This window comes from Sus scrofa, chromosome 6, assembly GCF_054392235.1.
Source record: "Sus scrofa isolate SSC_HxYL_T2T_F1_AM1 chromosome 6, Sscrofa_HxYL_maternal_Yorkshire_Landrace_v2.0, whole genome shotgun sequence".
NCBI lineage: Eukaryota > Metazoa > Chordata > Mammalia > Artiodactyla > Suidae > Sus > Sus scrofa.
Genome location: NC_139388.1, coordinates 89,263,055 through 89,286,031, shown reverse-complemented (window position 1 = coordinate 89,286,031; position 22,977 = coordinate 89,263,055). Strand labels below are relative to the sequence as shown.

The window sequence follows — 22,977 nt, the reverse complement described above, 5'->3', positions numbered from 1 at the left end:
TTAATTCTTAGAACCAATCATTTGTTTTTGCATTGGGTTTTCATTTGTTTATCTGTTAATTCCTTTGTTCCTTGATGGAGTCATGCGTCCTGTACCCAGAGAACCTGCCTCTTTGTGCCAGACTCTGCCTGGGCTTCAGGGGACATTGCCAAGAGCCAGATCCAGTCCTTGCCCTTGAGGAAAACATATCCCACACCCCACACCCCAGGAAGAAGTGATCAACAGGCACACTGCTGAGTGCTCTGCTGAGGATGAGGGGCCAGACCTTGAAGGATGACAGAGCGTGACAGATTGGGGGATCCCCACGGGCGGGGACCAGTCTCTTTCATCTTTGTCCTCCATAAGCCTGACACCAGAAGGGCAATGATAAATGTTTGTTTGCTAATTGAATACACAGGGCCACAGCCAGTCAGAGAGTGCTTGATGGTGGAGGTGATGGTGCCCAGCCAGGGTGAAGCCACTCTGCCCAAGTCCTGTACCTGCACCTCCCCATCCCTCCTCCCAGTTCCCTAAGAGAAATGCATTCTTATCGATACCCAACTGTTCTCTGCCACCCTAAATCATACGGAGACACACCTGAGCACACACATGTGCACACACACACAGATATTTCCATGCATCCCTGCTCATATATAGAAATACACATGCCTGCATCATGTGCCCCAATTGTTGATCCCAAAATGGCAGTCATTGTGTTTCTTGCCTATAATCACACACACACACACACACACACACACAAAACAGTGCTCACATACCCTCCCTGCCTCCCTACTGTATCCCAACGCACATCCTTCTCCACCAAACAGCCCTCCAACACGCATCCCTTCCTCCCCAGACAGAAGGGACTCTCCTGGCCTTTGGTTGAAGACTGAAGAAGTAACAGTGGTCGGAGGGGGATTGAAGCTCAGGCTGAGGGAAGGGTCAGGGATCCCTGCCAGTGGGAAAGGCTGGAACTGTCACTGAGGATGATGCTCAGTTTTTCTAAACCTTGGGTGGGTGTGGGAGGCTGACATGGTGCCAGTTCCTCAGTGCGGCCCCACAGCTGATTCCTCTGAAAAGCAGTTTCCTAAGAGAGGGGTCTTCTTCTTCTTTTTTTTTTTTTTTTGTCTTTTTGCCTTTTCTAGGGCTGCTCCCACGGCATATGGAGGTTCCCAGGCTAGGGGGTCTAATCGACTGTAGACGCCGGCCTATGCCAGAGCCACAGCAACGCAGGATCCGAGCCGCGTCTGCAACCTACACCACAGCTCATGGCAACACCGGATCCTTAACCCACTGAGCAAGGCCAGGGATCAAACCGGCAACCTCATGGTTCCTAGTTTGATTCGCTAACCACTGAGCCACCACGGGAACTCCACCTAGGAGAGGGGGTCTTCTGCTGCTTCCCTCTGTCCTAGATAGTGCCCAGGCCCTGAAGATGGCAAAGTGTGGTGACTGGAATTGCAGTGGCTCTGGTGACAGCAGTCTGAGGTCAACTGGCCATGATAACTTGGGTTCAGGCCTGTCCCCATCTGGGCCTCAGTTTCCTCAGCTGCAAAAGGGGGGTGGGGCAGTGATATGGAAAAGCCCCTCTTAACCTTTAAAGAGTGGGTGCTTCTGGGGGTGAGGAACCTGCCCTTTTGGAGGGGTCTTGGGAAAGCAGTGCTGGGTGTTCAGGTCAGGGGAGAGGAGCCAGGGTGCAGGGGGAGGCCTGGGAAAGCTGACCCCACGCGATCGCGCGGGGGAGGTAGGAAGGGGGGGGCGGGAGGGCCTGGGATTTAAGGGCCCCTCCCCGCTGCGGGCAGCTGGCTTGGGGCTGGGGCGTGACTGCAAATTCTCCCCGTCGGCACAGCCACCGCCACCGCGGCTGCACTAAGAGACGTCCGAGGCGGCTTCTTCCTCCCTGCCCAGAGCGGGCGGCGGTCAGCACCCCAGTTTCCTCACCCCCACCCCCGTCGGCACTCGTGGCTGCTGGGAGCCGGGCTAGCTCACCCTGGGGTCGGTCGGAAGCGGACTCCCCTGGGAGCAGGTAGGCGCAGTCAGTGGGGCTGGACAACAAGCCCTGCCCCGCCCCCAGCCTGCCCTGGGCCCCGGGAGGTGGGGGTGGGGTGGGGTGGGGGTGGGGTGGGGGTGGGGTGGGGGTGGGATGGGGGAGGGGTGGGGAGCGGAAGCCTGAACTTGGGGAGGAGAGCGGAGGGAGTGGAAGGCCAAAGAGACCCCCTCCCCTTGAAAAGCACCTGAGGAGGAAAACTGAGGCGACCTGGAGACTGAGACTGATACAATTTGGGGAGGGGGCTGAGGGAATATGGGGACAATAGACTAAAAGGACCCCTCCCAACACGCAGAGGTATGGTGGGGAAAACGGAGGGAACCTGTGGAGTGGCAATGATAGAATTTGGGAAGGGGGCGGAGTCGGGGGGGGGAGAACGAAGAGACCCCCAAAAGGGGCTGGGGAGAAACTAAAGGGACCTTGAAAGCGAGGATTTGGGGGAGAAGCCGAGGGGTCTGGAAGAGAGGAACTAAGTGGCTGGGACCGGGAGAATCAGGTGAGGGAGTTCGCGAGAAGAGGTCAAGAAGAACCCTTTCTGGAAGATGCAGAATGTGGGGCACAATTCCGGGGGTCCAGGAAGTCCCCCAATCCGGAATCGGCAGAAGTCGAGGGTGAAGTCTGTAGCGGAGAGGGGAGGGGAGGCTGCCACGAGGCAGCCCCCAGACCCTCCCACCCCGCACAGGTGGGCGGGTCCCGGGTGGCCTGGGGACTCCTTCGAGGCGCTGGAGGCGTCGGTCCCGGCTTCCTGGGGAAGTCTCCGCCCTCGGCAAGGATGGGCCTCTCTGGGTGCCCCCTTCCCGCCCGCGGTGGCGGTCTCGGTCCACGTTCCTCTCGGGATCCGGGAATTGCTGGCCTCCCCGACGGAAATCCTGCCTTTGACCGCGACTGCCGGGAGGGGCTGTCTCCATGGTAACAAGAGGGCGGACAGTCAGAGGCGGGTACTTGGCTGCAGCAGGGATCCCCGCCCGCCCGCGCTGCCCCCTTTGATTCCCTCCCCGGCCCCCATTTTGGGTCCTCAATCGGAGGCAGCCTTTGAGACAGAGGAGTAAGGCCATGATGCTCAGTGTTCAGGGATCCTGGGGAGGGGGATCTGCAGTCTCAGAGTCTTAGCCAGACTGGGACCTTGGTTGGTGTGTGACGTTAGGCCAATTCTGAGGCTTCTCTGGGCCTCATTTTCCTTATCTGAATTATGTGGGAAATTATCTCTGCCCCTACCCAGCCCCCAGCCCCACCTTATTCCCAGTCATGAGAATCAAATACAGAAAGCAGTTTTTGCCTAGTGTCCTAGAGGGGTTGAGTTACCACAGATTCAGGGATCCTCTCCATTTTCTCAAAAGCATGAGGCAGAACCAGAAAGCCTGACAAGGCCTCCAGGGACCAGAACACAGCTGATTCTAATGAAATAAATGTCTGTGGGTCATTGAAGCCTCATCCTGGGAAATTCAGTAGGTTTGAGATCTGTTCCCTGCCCCCCCAATCCCCATGGTGCCACATCCAGGGGTCCCTGAGTCCTTTGACATCCTTCTGTCTGTGTGTGTGTGGCCCCGGGGGAGAGCAGGGCTCTAGGGCCACTTCACAGATGGGAAAATGGAGGTCTGGGAGTCAGTGACTGACAGGCCAGCAGGAGGGACCCAGAGTTCAGGGCATCCTGTCCCTGATGCGGTGAAGGAAGTAGCCAGAGCTGAGGCCTGTGTTTCTGCCTCATCCTTACCGAATCCCAGGAAACCCCGTGGAGAGGGGAGGGGGTGCGGGGAGTGGTGGAAGAAGGTATAGGGTTCCTGGGCTTCAGGGCTGGCTCCCACTCCCAGTGAGTGTGAGGCTGTGAGTGACGGTGGAGAGTGTTTATGAGTATGGTTTGGGCTTTGAGTGAATGAGCAGGAGCGTGTGAGCATATGTGTGGGTGTTTGGGTATTCTCTGCAGCCATCTGGGGCTGATGTGGCAAAGGAAGTGGTCAGCCCTCAGGAGGATGGGTAGGGGGACCCCAGACCTGGGGAAGAAGGAACCACGGCCCTTCCTGTACAGAGCAGACCAGGCTAGCTTACCGTGGGACCCCAGGGAAGTCTGGCCACACTGTGGAATCTAGCCTCCTATTCCCTCAGCGCCCCCTAGACCACCCATGGCTCCCATCTCCCAAGAATCTTGAGTCCGTCAAGACTCCTGTTTTAGAGGCTAGTGGGTCAGTTTTCAGCAAGAGGTGAGAAACCACTTTTACCTACAAAAAGTGTAGAAAATTCAGCTGACCCCCTCAAGACCTTGTGGAGGGTAAAGCTAGTGTGGCCCCGCCCCCGCCCCACCCCCACACAGCTGGCCCTACCAGGGGGGTAGAGTCAGACGGGGTATATCTTCTTAGCCCCTGGGTGTTCAGGGGTGGGGGTGGGGGTGGTAAGGCCCAAAGAAAGAATGATGTGGAGTTCCCGTTGTGGCTCAGGGGAAACAAATCTGATTAGGAACCATGAGGTTGTGGGTTCAATCCCTGGCCTCGCTCAGTGGGTTAAGGATCCAGCATTGCCATGAGCTGTGGTGTAGGTCGCAGACTCGGCTTGGATCTGGCACTGCTGAGGCTGTGGTGTAGGCCAGAAGCTACAGCTCCATATAGACCCCTAGCCTGGGAACCTCCTATGCTGCTGGTGTGGCCCTAAAAAGAGAAAAGACAGAAAAAAAAAAGAAGAAAGAATGATGTGAGATAGTTGGAGGTTCTGTGAGAGGCGAGGGCCACAGTAAGGGAGATGGGGGCTCAGGAAGGGCACTGGAGCCAGTGAGGGATGGGAGCTTTCAGCAGAGGGGCCAGGCCTTGGTGAGGGATGGGGTGCAGTGGGGCTGTGACTTTTGCCTGCCCCCGGCCATCCCGGCACTCTGAGGAGATGCCGGAACTCATGCTGGATGGTGGTTTCCTGTGGCTGTTGAGTCCCAGTTCCCTTTTGGTGAAATCCCCCAGGCGTCTAGGCCAACTCAGTCCTCCTGCTTCACCCTGACACTTCTCCTTCTTCTCAGCCCTGCCTCCTCCCCTCTGGGCCCTGGAGGCCTTCCTCAAGGAAAGGAACAGAAGTGAAAGTTCCCTGAGCACCCACTAGGCGCCTAGGCGCCTCGTACTTTCAGGAGCTTGACCTCAATTGATGGGCAGAAGCAGCCCTCGGAGGTAGAGAAGTATATTCCTGTTTTCTAGGCGAAGAAACTGCAGCTCAGGGAGAAGTGAATTGACTTGCCCAATGCCTCAAGCTAGTTGTCAGGCTGGGGAGAATTTGAGCCGGAATCTGTCTCCAGATCCCAGAGATACTTGCCAGAGGTGACGGGGGGTGGGGTGGGGGGGGAACAGGACTTCCTGTGTCTACATCAAAGCCCCGACACAGCTTTGGCAAGTGTGGACCTTGAGAAAGGATGGGTGGGCCTGGGGCTCCTCTGTCCAGGAGTCGGGGTGGGAGAGAGGCAGTTTCCCTGCTGGGTGGCCAGCTGCCAGATGGCGGGGGCAGTGTGCTCAGTTGGCCAGGGGCTGGGTAGGAAATATGACAATCACCAGTCAGGGACAGCATGACCTCCTGCCCAGGCTTTAGAGAGAACGGAGCCGTGAACAGAACTCTGGACCTGAATTAATAGTCCTGGCTTTGAATCCCCTGTCTGGCTGCTTGACCTCCATCAAGTCACTCCCCCCGCAGTCCCTCCCCACAAGAGGGAGGTAGACTGAAAAATGGTCTCTGGGGCCTTTCTAGCTTTGCTGCTTATGGTTCTCACTCAGCCCCATTGGGCAAGGGCCACATCTCTTCAAGCCTTCCCAGCAACTGCACAGAAGGTACACATGCAAAGACTGAGTCTCAGGGGGCTCCTACTTTTCACCCAAAGCCCCGGAGCTGGGTAGGGCCACACAGGGGGAGATGCTAAAGGTGAGAACACCATGGTCCAGGATTGGACCTCAGCTGGAACAGCCACAGCCTAACCCAGATGAAATTTGGAAGCCAGCGCCTGTCAACCGGCTATTCAAGTGGCATGTTTATTAGAAGACTCAAGTCCCTACAATGACCAGCACGCTTGTGGCCATTCTCTGAGCCACTTCCTCTCTGGTGTTCGCCGGCAGCCTAGCTCCACGCTAAGAAAAGAGAGACCTGGGTTCAGATGCTAAAGGCTAGGAAAATCAGCCACTGCCTGAGAAACCCTGGGCAGGTCACTTCCCCTCTCTGGGCGGTAATGAGCATTTACAGCATGTCGCCCAGGGCCTGGCACACTGCAGATGTTCACTGAAGTCCAGATATTACTGCTCTCGAGAGGACTTCGACATAACAACACGGCTTCTCATCGGCTTTGGAGCCACATTGATTTGGGGTCACATTTTAGCTTCCCCTTACTTGCTGTGTAGATGATCTTAGGGACGTTATTGACTATCTCTGTGACTCAGTTTCTTTATCTGTAAAATAGGGAAAATAATAAATAATAAAACTTAACCTGATAGGGTTACTAAATGCGATCAGCACGTGCATTGCTTGGCACAACGCCAGGCGCTGCGGAGGTGTTTGATACATTGGCCTTTTAAAACTAATAGTTACTGCCCACCCCCCACCCCCAGACTTCGAGGAAGTCAAATTACTCTCCTAGGAATTGGTGGCTGGTGGTTGAGATCAGAACCCGGCGAGGACAAAGAGTACCGGGGGCTATTTTCATGCAGATGCCAGCAGAGAGGACCCTGCCTGTCCCTTTTCTCTTTTTTCTCTGTCTCTCTTGTTCTCTGTCTTCGTCTTTGCCTTTCTCTTTTTCTGACTCTGTCTCACTGTGGCTCTGTCTCTCTACCTCTCATTTCTGTCTCTGTCCCTCCTCTTTGTTTCTTTCTGGCAGCGACGTGCTGGAGCTAGTTCGCTAGTACTGGCTCTGGGGAGCTGATTCTGCGAATCTCATTCCACCCCAGCGTTCAGGAAGTCACTTCGGTAACTTGAAATCGGCCATGGTGGGAATATGTACACCATGGAAATCAGCAAATGCTACAAATCAGGGCCTTTCTTTCTTTTAAGAGTCAGTGTACCAGCACAGCCTACCCTCCCGCCCCCTCTGCCCACGCGTCAGCTCTGCCAGGGCTCTGCCTCAGCCCACAGGGCCCTCTGCCTCCCTTTCCAGGGCTGACAGTTTCTGAACCCCCCACCCCATTCCAGGCATGCAGAATTCCAGGCTCCCCTGAGGCTGATTTGAAAACATTGTGCTAATATGCGCCCGTGTTGTTGGGAGTGAACACAGTGTATCTGAGTGGGGACCCCCGAGGTTATAGAAGTTTGTGTCTTTGTGTGGGTCTGTGACTGAGGGAGACTACATGTATCTCCCGGGGTCCCTGTAGGGGCTCCGGGCACCTGTGCGGGCTTGCAGGCGTGGCTGTAACCATCTGTGTCTGTGACCGGGCAATGGAGAGAAGGGACTCAGATCCTGGAACCAAATGCCAGGATGCGTCACCCATGTGACCTTGGGCGAGTTGCTAAACCTCTTGGCGCCTCAGTTGCCTTGTCAATAATAATAATACTTACCTTGTAGAGTTGTTATGAGAATAAAATGAGGTAATAGACATAAAGTGTTTCATGCAGTGGTTGGCAATAGGAAGTGCTATATATTCTCCATATGCTATTTTTTGGGAGAGCCTCTGTGTGTGTGTGTGTGTGTGTGTGTGTGTGTGTGTGTGAGGGTCGGGAGTGTGTGTGTAAGGTTTTGGCTTCCTTGAAGATGTCTGTGTCTATGAGTCTGCTCAGAAGCTCTGTGTGAAGTGCTGTGTGTAGCTGAGGTGATGTGTGTCTGAGAAGGTGCTGGGAGGGCAGTGTGGACCAGGCTGTAGGGCTTTGTGCCCTCTGAAATGTGCTTGTGTCTTCCTGTGAGAAGACCTCCACCCTCTTACCCGCATCTGACACCTTTGTGCTCGCTCATCTTACCCGCATCTGTCTCCTCGGTGCCTGACGTCCACTCCCTCGACTTCCCCCACCTCCCTGTCCCTTCTCTCCCTGACCCTAAGCAGCCCATCGATCCTGGAGCCCCTCAGACAGGGGTTTCACCCCAGGGGAAGATCCCGAGGTAAAGGCCTTCGCAATGGCTTGGTGAACAGCGGCTATTTTGGGGCTTTCACCACAGCTCACCTCGCAGTTCACCACAGGGGTGTTACCTCCCCCATACACACACACACACACACTCGCAGAGGGGAGAAGAGTTACAGTGGAGCGTGAGATGGGTGGGTCTAGTGGAGACCAGGGTGCTGATGTGACAGAATCTTTGGCAGGCAGCTGGACCTGGTGAATTCAGGAAGGCTTCCTGGAAGAGGTGAGTGGTGCTGGGTTAGGAGGGGCAGGACCCAGCGAGAAGAGGGAGAGGATAGCCATGAAGAGACCTGGACTTGGGGACCACGACAGGCAAGGCAGAGGCACCTGTCCCAAGGATCCTTGGGCCCCACTGGAAGAAATCAGGGTTCGCTGGGTCGGCCCCACCCTGCAGCTCTCCATTCCTCTCATATCTTAGGAAACCGAGCCCTCTCCCCAGCAGTTCCTCTCTGAGTGTCGCAATGGCAGAGTTTCTGGCGGGGCGTGGAGGGCCCTTGCTCAATGACCTGCCTGCCCCGTCACTCAGAGGACACGGCTACCAGGAAAGGCTTGGCTCACTTCGGGGCTCCCCGAGGGGCTGTGGTGGCCCTGGCTCCTGACCTTGGCCTCTCCTTGAGGTGGGGATAGGAACAAGCTCTGGAGGTAGGTGTCCACCTTCACTCCACCGCCAGATGTAGCCCTGGGGCTACTGGGGTTTATCTAGCCCTTCATGGGAGCAGAAACATCGCTTGTTTTTAGGAGCCAGTGACTGGAAGCCTATAGTGAGCTGAACAGGGCTTGACAGAAATCCTATCAGAGAGATGGGTCTAACCCCAAAATATGTGTGTGTGTGTGCACGAGTCTGTAAGCCTGAGAGGCAGTCTTTGCGTGTGTGTGCCTGCTTGCTTGTGTGCCTCTGCACACCAGAGCTTGGCCTTGTGTGAGAGTTAGTCGTGTTGGTGTGTGGCAGTGGTGGTGAGCCCATTTGTGCAGGTGCACGTTGTGAGTGTGACTGTGTGCTGCTGTGTGTGTTGGTGCAAGTGGGTATAAGCGTAAGAGGGTTGGTGCAAGTGGTGTGTCTTGTGTCAGTGTTAAGTGCGCTTGGGGCGGTGGGAAGGAAATGAAGGCTGAAGGCAGGCTGGGGCAGAGCCCCGGCCTTCTGGCTTCCTGGAGAGGGCAGAGCTGGCATCTGGCTGCAGGAACACTGGCAGAGACTTCATCTTCCGTGCCCTTCTGTCTCACCCTCAGGTCTCCGGCCCCTCCCCAGGACCATGCCGCAGCCCCACTGACCCAGGAGTCGGGGCCTGAGGGGTGAGTGGGCCGAGTGGGGACGGAGGGCTTTCAGGGTCAGGAAAAGGGGTGGAGGTGGCCTGCCTGAGCCCCACAGTTCCTCACAGTCCCCTCCTCCTACAAGGGCCCTGTTGCTAGGTAACAGATGGGGAAGCCAGAATGAGGCAGCTTGAAAGGCCAGAGGCTGGACCCACGACAGGAAATGGCCTTGATCCCCCTCTGCAGGGAATCTCCAGGTGCAGGCACACAGCCCTCATGCACGTGCACACACACACACACACACGCGCGCGCGCACTGATACATAGATGTGCACACACACAGAGACACACACATTCATGGAGACATTCACATGTACTTACACAGACCTGCAGACACAAACACACACACATAGACACAAATGCTCCCACACAGGGCTATGCACACGGTCATGACACACAGCCACAGAGGCACCCACTCACACACACCTGTGTGCCCAGAGTGACACTCACACACTCACACAGAAAACATGTGCATACTCCTACAGACACGAATGCACAGTCATCACATGCAGGAAACGTACACACACTCCTATACACACACAGACACAAAAAGTCACAAAGGGCTGGACATACGTACACACAGACACATACCCACAGACAAACTCACAAATACTTAGAGACACACAAAAGACAAACACACACACACAAGCACTCTGAGGGGAGTCACAGAAACCCAACACGATGAAGCAATAAGAGGCAGAAATATATTCATAAACACAGCAACATCGTCAAGCAGAAAACCAGCCCCAGAGAGGGGATTCAGTCTCTCTCCACACATACCATGGACACCATGGTGGCCCTGAGCCAGCTTTATCCCTCACTAGGGAGGACCCCCTCTTCCATACCTGAGAGCAGAAGCCGCATGCTTGTGTGTGTGTCTGTGTGTGTGTGTGTGTGCACAAGCATGAATATATGCATGTGTGCCTTCACTGGCAGGGCCCCAAGTGAAGCATGCCCCCATTCTGCAGCAGGGCACCTGGAATGGGCTGTGTGTTCTGCAAGAAGTTGGAGCCGGGGCCCAAGGAGGATGGTGGCCTGGAAGGCGACTTCAGGGGCTATGGGGCTGCAGACCACTATGGCCCTGACCCTACCCAGGGCCGGCCTGCATCCTCCTTCTCCCATATCCCCAACTACAACAATTTCTCCCCTCAGCCAGCCAGCCCCGCCTTCCTCGATGGGGCCACCATCAGGGGCATCTCAGGTAAGTCCAGGGGGCTGACGGCAGGCACTGGCTGGACCCTGGGAGGACCTAGCGGCAGAGGGGGGAGACTTGGACATCTCCTTCGGAGCCTCCAGGATGACGTGGGAGACATAGCCCTGCTTTAAGCACACAGTCTGAGGGAGTGGCTATGGCCTTACCCTCAGAAAGTCCCAACTAGGGTTCCCGTCGTGGCTCAGCAGAAACAAATCTGACTAGCATCCATGGGGATGCAGGCTCAACCTCTGGCCTCACTCGGTGGGTTAAGGATCTGGCACTGCCGTGAGCTGTGGTGAAGGTCGAAGATGGGGCTCGAGTTGCTATGGCTGTGGTGTAGGCCAGCGGCTACAGCTCCGATTCTACCCGTACCCTGGGAACCTCCATATGCTGTGGATGCGGCCCTAAAACAACAGGAAAGAAAGAGAGAAAGAAAGAGAGAGAGAGAGAGAGAGAGAGAGAGAAAGAAAGAGAGAGAGAGAGAGAGAGAGAGAGAGAAAAGAAAGAAAGAAAGAAAGAAAGAAAGAAAGAAAGAAAGAAAGAAAGAAAGAAAGAAAAGAAAGAAGGGAGGGAGGGAGGGGGAGACAGCTCTGAAGGACTCTGATGACGGATGCGGAGGGGTGGCTGCTTGGTGGGGGAGGGGAGAAGAGACTCCCAAGGAGTCCCCAAGGTGGGAGGGATGGGCTGGAAGGGGTGGGTCCTGCATCCATGGGGACCACATGGGAAATCCACCAGAGTCCGAAGACCTCTGGGCTCCAGGGAGTTGCAGCAGTAAGGAGGCGCAGTGCCCGGCTGGGGAACAGGCCCGGGGAGGGGGGGTAGTCCCTCTGGTGCCCCATCCGGTAGGTACTCTACTCTGACGAGAAGCCCTGACTCTGCAGGGACCGGGGTAACCATGTTCATTGCCCTTTACGACTATGAGGCCCGAACAGAAGATGACCTCACCTTCACCAAGGGCGAGAAGTTTCACATCCTGAACAACACGTAAGTGACCAGACCACCCGGCTCAGCATGGCCTGAGCCGGGAGCATGACCCAGAGCAATCCTACCTGGTTCTTGTCTTCAGAAAGCTCCAGCCTAGGTGGGGAACGGGTACATGACAACAACAACCCTGGTTGATTGGTACGTGTAGGGAAAGCCTGAGGAACTATGGGCACAGAAAGAACACCAAACATGGTCTCCAGGGTAGTGGTGATGACGGTAGGCTTCCTGGAGGAGGTGATTTCAAAGCTGAGGCTAGAAAAAGGAATAGACTTTGAAAGAAGAGGTGAGAAAAGGAAGAGAGAGAATGAGACGAAACCACCAAGTGGGTGGGTCATAAAATATCAAGTGCAAAACACAGAGAGCAGAGCCCGGAGAGGTGGGTGGGAGCAGATTCTGCAGGACTTTTTAAGCCACGTTGAGGAATCTGGATTTTATAAGGAAGGAAATCTAGCCACTGGAGGGTTTTCAGTGGAGAAGTGACCTAGTTAGCTGTCTACTGCCTGCCCGAACCCCAACTCAGCTAAGGAGCCAGAAAAGAAAGCCAGGAGGCCCAGATGTCCCCAAACACATTCCTTCTGCAAGGAAAAGCTCCCAGGGCAGCTGCAGTGGCTGATGGCAGAACAGACAAAAGCCCTGGGGTGTGTGTGTCCAAGGTGAGGGGCTGGCAGGGCCAGTGTCCATCTGCTCCTCTATTTGGCCCTGATTGTCCCCACCAGTGGGTGCTCCAGGGACTGGGTTGCTAATGACACCCCCTGTTCTGTGCCTGCAGTGAGGGTGACTGGTGGGAGGCTCGGTCCCTTAGCTCCGGACAGACTGGCTACATTCCCTGCAACTACGTGGCCCCTGTGGACTCCATCCAGGCTGAAGAGTGAGTAGGCGGTGGGGGGAGGCCAGCCTTACTGACAGGATCCTGAAGTCTGAACTCAAAGCCACCTCTCAGGCAAGTCCCAGCTCCATTCTGAGCCCGTCTCCTTGTCTATAATTCTGGAAGGTCATTGTGAGAATAAAAGAAGAAGATAATGATGATAATAATAGTAAGTAATACTTATCTAGCACGTGCTATGCTCTGGGCACTATTCAAAGTGCGTCAATAAGTTCTTTAATGAAGTTCGGAGCTAATGCTATTCTGTTTTATGAATGAGGAAACTGAGGCACAGAGAAATGAAATATCCTGCCCAGGTTCAAATGGCTAGGAAGTAGGTGGAGCTGGCATTTGAATCCAAACAGTCTGGCTGCATTTGCTAAGCATTATGTACATGGAGCCTGTCAGCAATAACAGTGCATGAGCTTTTATTTTTTTATTTTTTTTGTCTTTTTGCCATTTCTTGGGCTGCTCCCGAGACATATGGAGGTTCCCAGGCTAGGGGTTGAATCGGAGCTGTAGCCACCGGCCTACACCACAGCCACAGCAACTCGAGATCCGAGCCGAGTCTGCAACCTACACCACAGCTCACTGCAACGCCGGATCCTTAACCCGCTGAGCGAGGCCAGGGATCGAACTCACAACCTCATGGTTCCTAGTTGGTTTCGTTAACCACTGAGCCACAACGGGAACTCCAAGCTTTTAAAAATAATTATAGAGAGTTCCCGTCGTGGTGCAGCAGAAATGAATCCAACTAGGAACCATGAGGTTGCAGGTTCAATCCCTGCCCTTACTCATTGGATTGAGGATCCGACATTGCTGTGAGCTGTGGTGTAGGTCAGACACGGCTCAGATCCTGCATTGCTATGACTGTGCTGTAGGCCAGCAGCTGTAGCTCCAATTCAACCCCTAGCCTGGGAACCTCCGTATTCCATGGGTGCGGCCCTATAAAGCAAAACATAATAATAATGATTATTATTATCATTATTATAAAATGCTACACAGATGTAAGGGGCCATTACTCAGAACTAATTCTATTAAGGAATCGCGGGAGTATCATTTATGGAGTACCTCAGTATAATTAAGATACCATGACTGGTACTTCACCTACCCCAATTCATTTAATTCTCACAATAACACGATTGATATTATTATTATCCCATTTTACAATGAGAAAACTAAGGCTCATAAGCATTTTTTAAATCTAGCCTCACATATACAGATATAGAGAAGAAAAAAAATGATTAGAGAGACTGCACGGAGTGGGAGTCAGTAGAACTTGGTAACTGATTTGCCATTGGGCTCTGGGGAGTTGGAGGAACCCAGGGTGACCCAAAGTCTTCTTGAGGCACTGAGCGGCTGTCATTTGCTCAAGTGAAGAACATAGGAGTTCTCGCTGTGGTGCAGGGGAAACTATTCCAGCTTGTTAGGTTGAACTCAGAGAGAGGAACAGCCACATGGAGATGGCCAGCAATTAGACTAGGTTGTGCCTTGCATGAGAGGCGCCCAGCCCATGACAAGCCATGCCCCTGAATCAAGCAAGAAGAAGGGGCGTCTTTGTCTGACTGGCACTAAGCCTCCTGAGTTTATTGGCTTGGGCTCTTGCAGAGGGCACACCTGGGCTGGGGTGGACACTCAGTCCTCTTCAGAGTGGCAATGATCATTAGAGCTGTGTAAGGGACCAGAGGAAGAGAGAGAAGAGGGAAAGCCATTGGCCCCAGGACCTAACTCTGGAAAAAGCTGCCCTTGAAGGAGCAGGAGCTGTGGAAAACCAGGCCAGCCCAAGGCAGAACAGCCAAAACGGCAGAGGAGCGGTTTCAGGAAACCGGAAGGGGCGTGTCAGAGGCTGACACTGGATTTGGCAATGGGGGTGACCTCTGTGAGAGATCTCTCCGCACGAAGTGAGGGTGGAGGTCAGGCAGCGGGAGCAGGGAGGGAGTGGGAGCTGAGGAAGTAGAGAGCCAAGTGTGAAGTGCTTTTTCAAGTGAACGAAGGTGAGAGAGCAGAATGTTGGCGGCAAGCTAGGGCCTAGGACGGTTTCCTTGGGGGAAGGAAGAAATGTGGGCATAGGGAAGAAATGAGGTGGCTGGGATGGGGAAGCTGCAGATGGGGCCAGGTCAGGGGCGGGGATGGGAGGAAGAGGGGTTCCTAAGCAAAAAGGAATGGATGGGATCCAGAGCTCAAATGGGCTGAGCCCTTCTTCTGGGGAGGGGGGAAGGAGGCATGGAGGAGGGGAGAGGTGATGAGGCAGAAAGCGAGAGGTGTGGGGGTACGTGCTTGTGTCCACATCTCAGAGGAGGCAGTGTCATGAAGCTCAGAGAGGCACTCGGTGCAGCATCGTGGTTAAAAGCAGTGTCGTGGTTTAAGAGTGCAGGCCCTAGAGCAGACGGCTTGGGTTCCTATTCTGGCAACATAGCTTAAGAGCCCAGAGCTGTGGCTAAGTTGCTTAACCACTAGGCATTTCAATTTCCTCATCTATCTAATGGAGGTTAATACACTACTTATTTCATAGTGTTGTTCTAAAAATTAAGTGAATGCATATATGTATTACAGCAGAGCCTGACACCAAATAAGTGCTGTTATTATTATAGCAGTTAATAAGGAAGTAGCTGATGTCATGGGTGGGTTGGGGGCAGGGCTTTGAAAAAACTTGGGGATGTGTCCACACAGTCCTTCAGTAATTTCTCCTTCCACACCCTGCCTGTCCTCCTGGACATTCTGCTTGCCAATGCCATCTCCTGTCCCCCAAACGCTGCCTGGTACCCAGGTATGGACTGACAGTCCCAGAGTTCACTGAGGCTGCCACCTCCCTTGATTTGAAAACTATACTCCTGTTGATTCAGCCCAGCATGGTCACGGGCCCATTTAGTGGTCAAATGACATCTGCGTCCTTTACGACACCTGTGGGCACTTCAGCTCCCCAGGGTACTCTCACAGTTGGTTAAAGCTACCATTCGGCCCCAGGAAGAACATCCAAGAGGCAGCAGGAATGCTCGAGGTCTGAGGTTGAAGTTGAGACTTAGTTTTAATTTTTTAATTTTTTGTCTTTTTGTCTTTTCTAGGGCCGCACCCACGGCATATGAAGACTCCCAGGCTAGGGTTCCAATCAGAGCTGTAGCTGCCAAGATCCAAGCTGTGTCTGTGATCTACACCACAGCTCACGGCAACACTGGATCCTCAACCCACTGAGCAAGGCCAGGGATCGAACCTGCAGCCTCATGGTTCCTAGTCGGATTTATTAACTACTGAGCCATGGGAGTTCCCGTTGTGGCACAGCGGTTAACGGATCCGACTAGGAACCATGAGGTTGCAGATTCGATCCCTGGCCTCGCTCAGTGGGTTAAGGATCCGGCATTGCTGTGGCTGTGGTGTAGCCCGGCGGCTACAGTTCTGATTCGACCCCTAGCCTGGGAACCTCCGTATGCCGCGAGTGCGGCCCTAGAAAAGGCAAAAAGACCAAAAAAAAAAAAAAAAAAAGGCACTGAGCCACGACGGGAACACCAAAGCTGAGACTTAGAACAATATCCAAATTGAAGAGCATGAAGGAAAAGCAGCAGTCAGAGCTGGACAGGAATAGTCAAAAGAGGGACAGAGAATCAGGAAAGGGTGTCGTTCCAGAAACCAAATGAGGAAAGGGTTTGAGGTGGGTGCAGGGAGAGGAACCTGTGTGATTGCCTGGAGTGGTGGAAAGAGAAGTAGGGTGGTGGCAAAGGTTTTCAGGTAGAACCTCTCAGGCCAGCCTTGTGGGCAGGTCGCTTCCCCTCTCTGAGCCTCAAGTTCCTCATCTATAAAATGAGCCTGTGGAAGGAGCCACAGTAAGCTGATCACTTAAAACTGGGGTTCTAGCAGTTGTAGTTCAAGAGAAACCCAGAGAGTGGAAAAGAGAAGCCTAACGTTTATTGGGCAAACTACTATGTCCCAGGCTTTCTACATTCCCCCTCTCTGGGATCCTCCTGACCAGGCTGCCAAGCAGGCATGTGGTCCCTGTTTCAAGGTGAGGAGCTCCAATCTTGGTGGGTGAGATGACTTTTCCCGGGAGGCTGAGTCTGGGGTTCAAGGGGATATACCTGACTTCTGCCCACCCTTCCCAACAGGTGGTACTTTGGAAAGATCGGGAGGAAGGACGCGGAGAGGCAGCTGCTCTCCCCGGGCAACCCCCGGGGGGCCTTTCTCATTCGGGAGAGCGAAACCACTAAAGGTGGGAGCTGTGCCATTGCCCGCCCAACCGGAAGCCGGGCCATTAGGGCAGGGCCAGGAGCAGTGGCGGGAAGCTTGGGTCTGGACCAAGACTGGGACGGGTTGGAGGCCAGAGCTAAGACTAGGACTGGTTTCAAAGGATATGGCCATCCACTTTTAGGGGCCCCAGCCTTTCGGGCCCCCCTGGGCTTCCAGACTGGGGGTGAGGAGGAAAACGGGCCCAAAGGTCACCCTTGCCCACAGGCGCCTACTCCCTGTCCATCCGGGATTGGGACCAGGCCAGAGGCGATCACGTGAAGCATTACAAGATCCGCAAACTGGACACTGGCGGCTACTACATCACCACGAGGGCCCAGTTTGATTCGGTGCAGGAGCTGGTGCAGCACTACCTAGGTGAGGGCCGCCCCCCCCGGGGGGGGCGTGCACTTCGGATTCCTGAACTAGCCCGTTAAGACTGAGGCCCAGAGAAGGGAAAGGTCTCCCAAAGCAGTGGCTGGGCCAGAACTAGAACGCAAGTGTGTGGGCTCCCAGCCCAGGATCCTGCTCTGTAGGTTTCCAGAGGAAACTGAGGCAGGAAGTGATCCCTGGCCAAATGGCGCCCCCTAATGTCTAAACTGGGCAGGAGACTGAATGGACCTGACTTGGAGGAGGGGCTGTGGGGTGGAGGAGGGAAAGTTAACACTGATACCCAGGTTTCTGCCCTGGTTGGTTAAGCCAAGGATAGGTCTGTGGAAGGGTGAGGGCTTGTGTTTACATCTTTGTCAGGAATTCCCAAGTCCATTTCCACCTGTCAGAATCCTACCTTATCCTTGGAGGCCCAGCTGGAGACCACCTCTGATGGGAAGACCCCCAGTCCTTCGAGGAATCATCTCTCCCTCTCGGTGCCACCTTCTTCCCTATTCAGTGGGCTGGTTGCCTTATGCTCTGGCCTGTGACCTCAGCTGTGGCGTAGCTCCTGGTTTGTTTGTTTGTATGGCCCGGCTCATTGCATGTGGAAGTTCCAGGGCCAGGGATCGAACCCACACCACAGCAGCAACCAGCACCACAGCAGTAACCTGCACCATAGCAGGAACAACAAGGAATCCTTAACCTGCTGCAGCACAAGAAAACTCCCAGCTTGGCCTAGTTCCTCATAACTGATCCTGGGGTCTCGGGCAGGATGAAGAATGTGTTGGGCATCCTGGCCTGCCTTTGGCCTCCAACCCCCCCCCAACCCTCTACTCCCCCAGAAGTGAACGATGGGCTGTGCCACCTGCTCACGGCAGCCTGCACCACCATGAAGCCGCAGACGCTGGGCCTGGCCAAGGACGCCTGGGAGATCAGCCGCAGCTCCATCGCTCTCGAGCGCCGGCTGGGCACTGGCTGCTTCGGGGATGTGTGGCTGGGTACCGAGGTCCCCGGGGGTGGGAGCTGGGGCCCGAGGCTGGGACGAAGGCTTGGGGCGGCGGGGAGTCGGTCCTGACAAGCCACGGCCGCTCGACAGGCATGTGGAACGGCAGCACGAAGGTGGCAGTGAAGACGCTGAAACCGGGCACCATGTCCCCGAAGGCCTTCCTGGCGGAGGCGCAGATCATGAAGCTGCTGCGGCACGACAAGCTGGTGCAGCTGTACGCCGTGGTGTCGGAGGAGCCCATCTACATCGTGACGGAGTTTATGTGCCACGGTGAGGGGCAGGGGCAGGAGGCGGAGTCCAGGAGGGCGGGATTTAGCGCGAAGTTAAGGTGGGTGTCTCTGGAGGGAGGACTGTGGACTGAGTCCGAGTGAGGGGCTGGAATGAGTGACGCCACGGGAGTGCCGTGAGTTAGACGAGGCGGGGTTCTGCGCCTGGGGACGGAGTCTCGTGGGGTGGTCAGCTGATGGGTGGGGCGTGGGCGAGCAAAAGCGGGAACTGTGAGGAGAAAGGATCGGGGGCGGAGTCTGAGCGGGGCGTGTCTGGTGGGAGGCGGGGATGGAGGAAGAGAAGTTGTAGACGGAATAAGTGTCCGTGAGAATGAGGCCTGGGGGAGATCTGTGAGGGGCTGAGGCCCCTGGCAGGGTCCTGAGTGGGGGCGGATCTAAAGTGTGAAGACCTAGAGCAGGAGGCGAGGCCAGGCTACGCGAGATGGGTCCTGGGTGGGGCGGGGCCACGTGAGAAAAGGCAGGCCTAGTGCTGGGCAAAGGGTCTTGCTGCTGATTTCTGAGTTCTTCTCCCCAGGTAGCTTGCTGGAGTTTCTCAAGAACCGGGAGGGCCAGGATTTGAGGCTGCCGCATCTGGTGGACATGGCAGCCCAGGTACACTGGGGACAGCAGCCTTACCTTTCCCAGAGCCCCTTCTATGATCTTCCACAAACCCCTGTGCCCTCAAATCCCTAGCCTACCCCTGAAAGTGCAGCCGCAGCTCCTGGATCATCTCTGCAACAGCCCCTCTCTTTGAGCCCTAGTCTGAAAAGTGGGTTTTTCAAATGATGCCTCGCAGAAACCGTAGTATTTGGATCTCTCCATACCTGGCCCCCAGGTAGCTGAGGGCATGGCCTACATGGAGCGCATGAACTACATCCACCGAGACCTGCGGGCAGCCAACATCCTTGTGGGGGAGCGGCTGGTGTGCAAGATCGCTGACTTCGGGCTGGCTCGTCTCATTGAGGATGATGAGTACAACCCCCAGCAAGGTGCCCTGCCTCATCCCACCTTCCAAGAGCTCCATGGGGCCCCACATTCTCAGGAACCCTTTCCCCAGATCATCTGAGACAGTCCCATTCTGATGTAGAGGAAAAGGCAACTCTGGGCTCAAACTCAGGGCCTCCAATCAACAGGGCCTTGGGCAAGTCACCAGCCTGTTTGGGAGCTGTCTTTTCTAACAGTGAAATTCTCTATGAATATTCTCAATGAAAATCGTCAGACAACAGTAAGTCAACAGATATTTATCAAGCACCTACTATGTGCCAAGCACTGCTATAAATCTCAAGTGAAAGAACCACAGGAGTGCAATTCTGAAAACTCTGTAGCCAGAATGCCTGAGTATGAAGTCTAGCCACTTACAAGCTGGGTAATTTGGGCAAGTTTTTTGTTTTTGTTTTTGTTTTTTTGGGTTTTTTGTTGCTATTTGTTTTTGCTTTTTAGGGTTGCATTTGCGGCTTATGGAAGTTCCCACGCTAGGAGCAGAATCAGAGCTGCAGCTGCAGGCCTACATCACAGCCACAGCAACCCCAGATCTGAGCCACATCTGTGACCTACAGCACACTTGCAGCAACGCCAGATCCTTAACCCACTGAATGAGGCCAGGGATTGAACCTGCATCCTCATGGGTACTTGTGGGGTTCTTTACCCACTGAGCCATAATGGGAACACCCTGGGCAAGTTATTAACTGCTCAGTGCCACCTTTTCCTTATCTGTACAATGAGGATAATAATAGTAATAGTTAAAAAATAGTAATGAAACCCATGGGTTTTTCATAAGGGTTAAATTAGTTAACGCCTTTAACTCACAACAGTGCCTGGCACGTGTTAAAAGCTACACAAGTGTTAGCTGTTATTTTATTTTATTTTATTTTATTGTCTCTTTGCCTTTTCTAGGGCCGCTCCCGTGGCATATGGAGGTTCCCAGGCTAAGGGTCTAATTGGAGCTGTAGCTGCCGGCCTACACAAGAGCCACAGCAACACAGGGTCCGAGCCGCGTCTGCAACCTACACCACAGCTCACGGCAACACCAGATCCTTAACCCACTGAGCGAGGCCAGGGATCGAACCCGCAACCTCATGGTTCCTAGTCGGATTCGTTAACCACTGAGCCACGACGGGTACTCCAGTGTTAGCTGTTATTAGGATGAGAATTATTACAATGTTTATAATAACTGCCCAGCACTAAACTAGATACATAGTAAGAGCCGGCTAGATACCAGGTCCTTTCTGATATGCCCAGAGACCACTGTGCTTCGGTCCCCAGTCCTAAAGATGCCATTCTCCTTGATCCAGCTGTTCCCAGGGATTCCTTCACTAACGTTCTCTTCTCCCCCAATCTCTCCAGGGACCAAATTCCCCATCAAGTGGACAGCCCCAGAGGCTGCCCTCTTTGGCAGATTCACCATCAAGTCAGATGTGTGGTCCTTTGGGATCCTGCTCACTGAACTCATCACCAAGGGCCGAGTCCCCTACCCAGGTTTGCTGAGAGGTGGAGAGGTGGAAGGGTGGTCTCGGGAAGGGTTTCTTTCCTGGTTGCTGCTTTAGGAGGGGCTAGTCCCCCCGACTGATGGAGCCTCACCCTCCAGGGATGAATAACCGGGAAGTGCTGGAACAGGTGGAGCATGGCTACCACATGCCATGCCCTCCAGGCTGCCCAGCATCCTTGTACGAGGCCATGGAACAGACCTGGCGTCTGGACCCAGAGGAGAGGCCGACCTTCGAGTATCTGCAGTCCTTTCTGGAGGACTATTTCACCTCCACAGAACCGCAGTACCAGCCTGGGGATGAGACATAGCCTGTTTGCGTATCTACCAGCTCTCTGGGTGTGCCCACCAGCCCCTTCCAATCCCCAGGGCTCTGGTCCCAAAGCCCCCAGGCCTAGAACCTTGTAGAGTCCTGGTGTGTCTGAGCAAGCCAGTTGCTCTGGCACCATCTAGGGCAACCTATTCATTTGAAAGATGGGGCAAATCGAGGCTCAGAGATCATTCCTCACCCACTCTGGCCCCAAGCACTATTTCTCCCTTTCCCACTTAAGCCCCTGTAGGCCTCTAGCCTCCCTACCTGCACCCCACCCCCCAAAAGAAATGCTGAGATCTTGTCTAGTTATTTATAAAACTGTGTATCCTTTCTCTCCCTTATCTCTGGTCCCTGCTTTGGTACCCTGTCATCCCACCCTGGTCCACGCCCCCGGAATTTACTTCCTGCTCAGTTCGCTCTTGTCTGTAAGTTACAAAGACAGGGAAAGTCTCTGCCAGATCCCTTTCCTGCTGCATGGACGCTCTAGTCCAGGACTAAGGTCCAAGCTCAGGACTAGGGAGAGGGTTGCTGAGGGCTCATCACCTCTTGGAAACATATGTGTGTTGATTGATTCTGTAAATAAGAAAAATGACAGTATGAATCCTTGAGCCATGAAAGCCCCTTCCTTTGGGAGGGATGATGGTCGGTGGAGGTGAGTGGAGCTGCTTTGGCTGCTGGGAGGAAGGGGAGGTGAGTCACTGCTGCACTGGGCCACCAGTTACTAAGCACTGACTTTGTGAAGGGCCCTTTGCTAGGCAGGACCCTGGGAAACAGAGATGTGAATAAGACCTGTCCCTGTCCTGGAGGAGTTCAAAGACAGCCTAGGGAGAAATAATAGTAATAATAATAACTTATTAATCAAGCATCTGAATTGATGCCAGATGTGTTTACATCCATCTTTTCGTTTAACCCAGTCCTGAATCTGGCTCTATGACTAGCTCCCCATTTACAGATAAGGAAACTGAGGCCTGGGGTCGGGGGTTACATGATGTACCCAGGTCACACAGACCTATGTGACAAAGCTGGGATTTGAACCTAGGTCTCACAGAGCTGGGGTTTGCTCTTTCTAGTAGACCTCACTGTCTCTGGGCTTTGGGGAAGGATCCTGTCTGCTGCAGGTGGATGTTTGGGGATCTTTCTCCCTGAAGATATTGGTAGAAAGTTTCCTCAGAACCCCCCCCCCCAAGTTGAATGACCTGAAAGAAGGGGAATGAGGTGGTCATTGCAGCTTGAGAGCTCCCTGTGCCCAGCCATGTGCTGGGGTTTGCTGAGAGGGAGCAGTAAGATGGGGAAAAGCCAAGTGACTGCTTAGGGGAGTGGTCACAGGGGTGGGAGCCTTAGCTATGCCCGTGTCAACTGTCAGGGGCCAAGGCTTTTAGAAGGCTATGGTCTCTGGCCAGCCAAACTCACCAGAGCCTGGTGCATAAACCAGAGACCCATATTTCCACCTGCAGTGGGATAAGCAGGTAAGAGCACGGCCCCGGAGCTGGGGGGCCATTGTGACTCTTGCCTCTATGACTCGCTAGTTGTGCCATTTTGTGCAAGGCTCTTCATCTCTACAAGCTTTAATTTCTTCACCTGTGAAATGGCAATAAAATGCACAATACACATTAGCTGTCACTACCATTTATAAGTCATTTACTCTCTGCCAGGCGTCTTACTACGTGCATGCTGCCATTCAGTCCTCACAGAAGCCCGTGAGGGGGGGGGCTATTGTACCTTGATTTTACCAATAGGAAACTGAGGCGAAGTAAATAGATTACAGGACATAAGCGTCAGAGCCGGGACCTGAACCAGGTCTTCTGACTCCAAAATCAGTGCTCTTAGTCTCTAGAGTCTTTTCCTGGGACCAGAATATTCTTGTCTGCCCAAAGGTATTCTGTCTGGGAGTTCCTGCTGTGGCT

At 54.2% G+C, this 22,977-nt stretch overlaps 1 protein-coding gene across 13 annotated transcripts; it reads left to right on the top strand.

The window, feature by feature from the left end:
* Window positions 1-1,824: 1,824 nt before the first annotated feature.
* On the top strand, window positions 1,825-22,686 carry FGR (FGR proto-oncogene, Src family tyrosine kinase). 13 transcript variants are annotated; one of them, XM_021095655.2, is made up of 13 exons: window positions 1,825-2,005; window positions 9,302-9,364; window positions 10,534-10,582; window positions 11,458-11,560; window positions 12,330-12,428; window positions 16,517-16,620; window positions 16,863-17,012; window positions 17,849-18,004; window positions 18,103-18,282; window positions 18,814-18,890; window positions 19,114-19,267; window positions 20,622-20,753; window positions 20,863-22,686. In XM_021095655.2, exons 4-13 carry the CDS (start codon window positions 11,472-11,474, stop codon window positions 21,069-21,071), a joined length of 1,350 nt encoding a protein of 449 aa, XP_020951314.1. In that variant the 5' UTR covers window positions 1,825-2,005; window positions 9,302-9,364; window positions 10,534-10,582; window positions 11,458-11,471; the 3' UTR covers window positions 21,072-22,686. The 13 variants fall into 13 exon arrangements, with proteins under 13 accessions (XP_020951314.1, XP_020951310.1, XP_020951307.1 ...); XM_021095651.2 differs by having other exon boundaries at window positions 10,353-10,582; XM_021095648.2 differs by having other exon boundaries at window positions 10,350-10,582.
* Window positions 22,687-22,977: the final 291 nt, after the last annotated feature.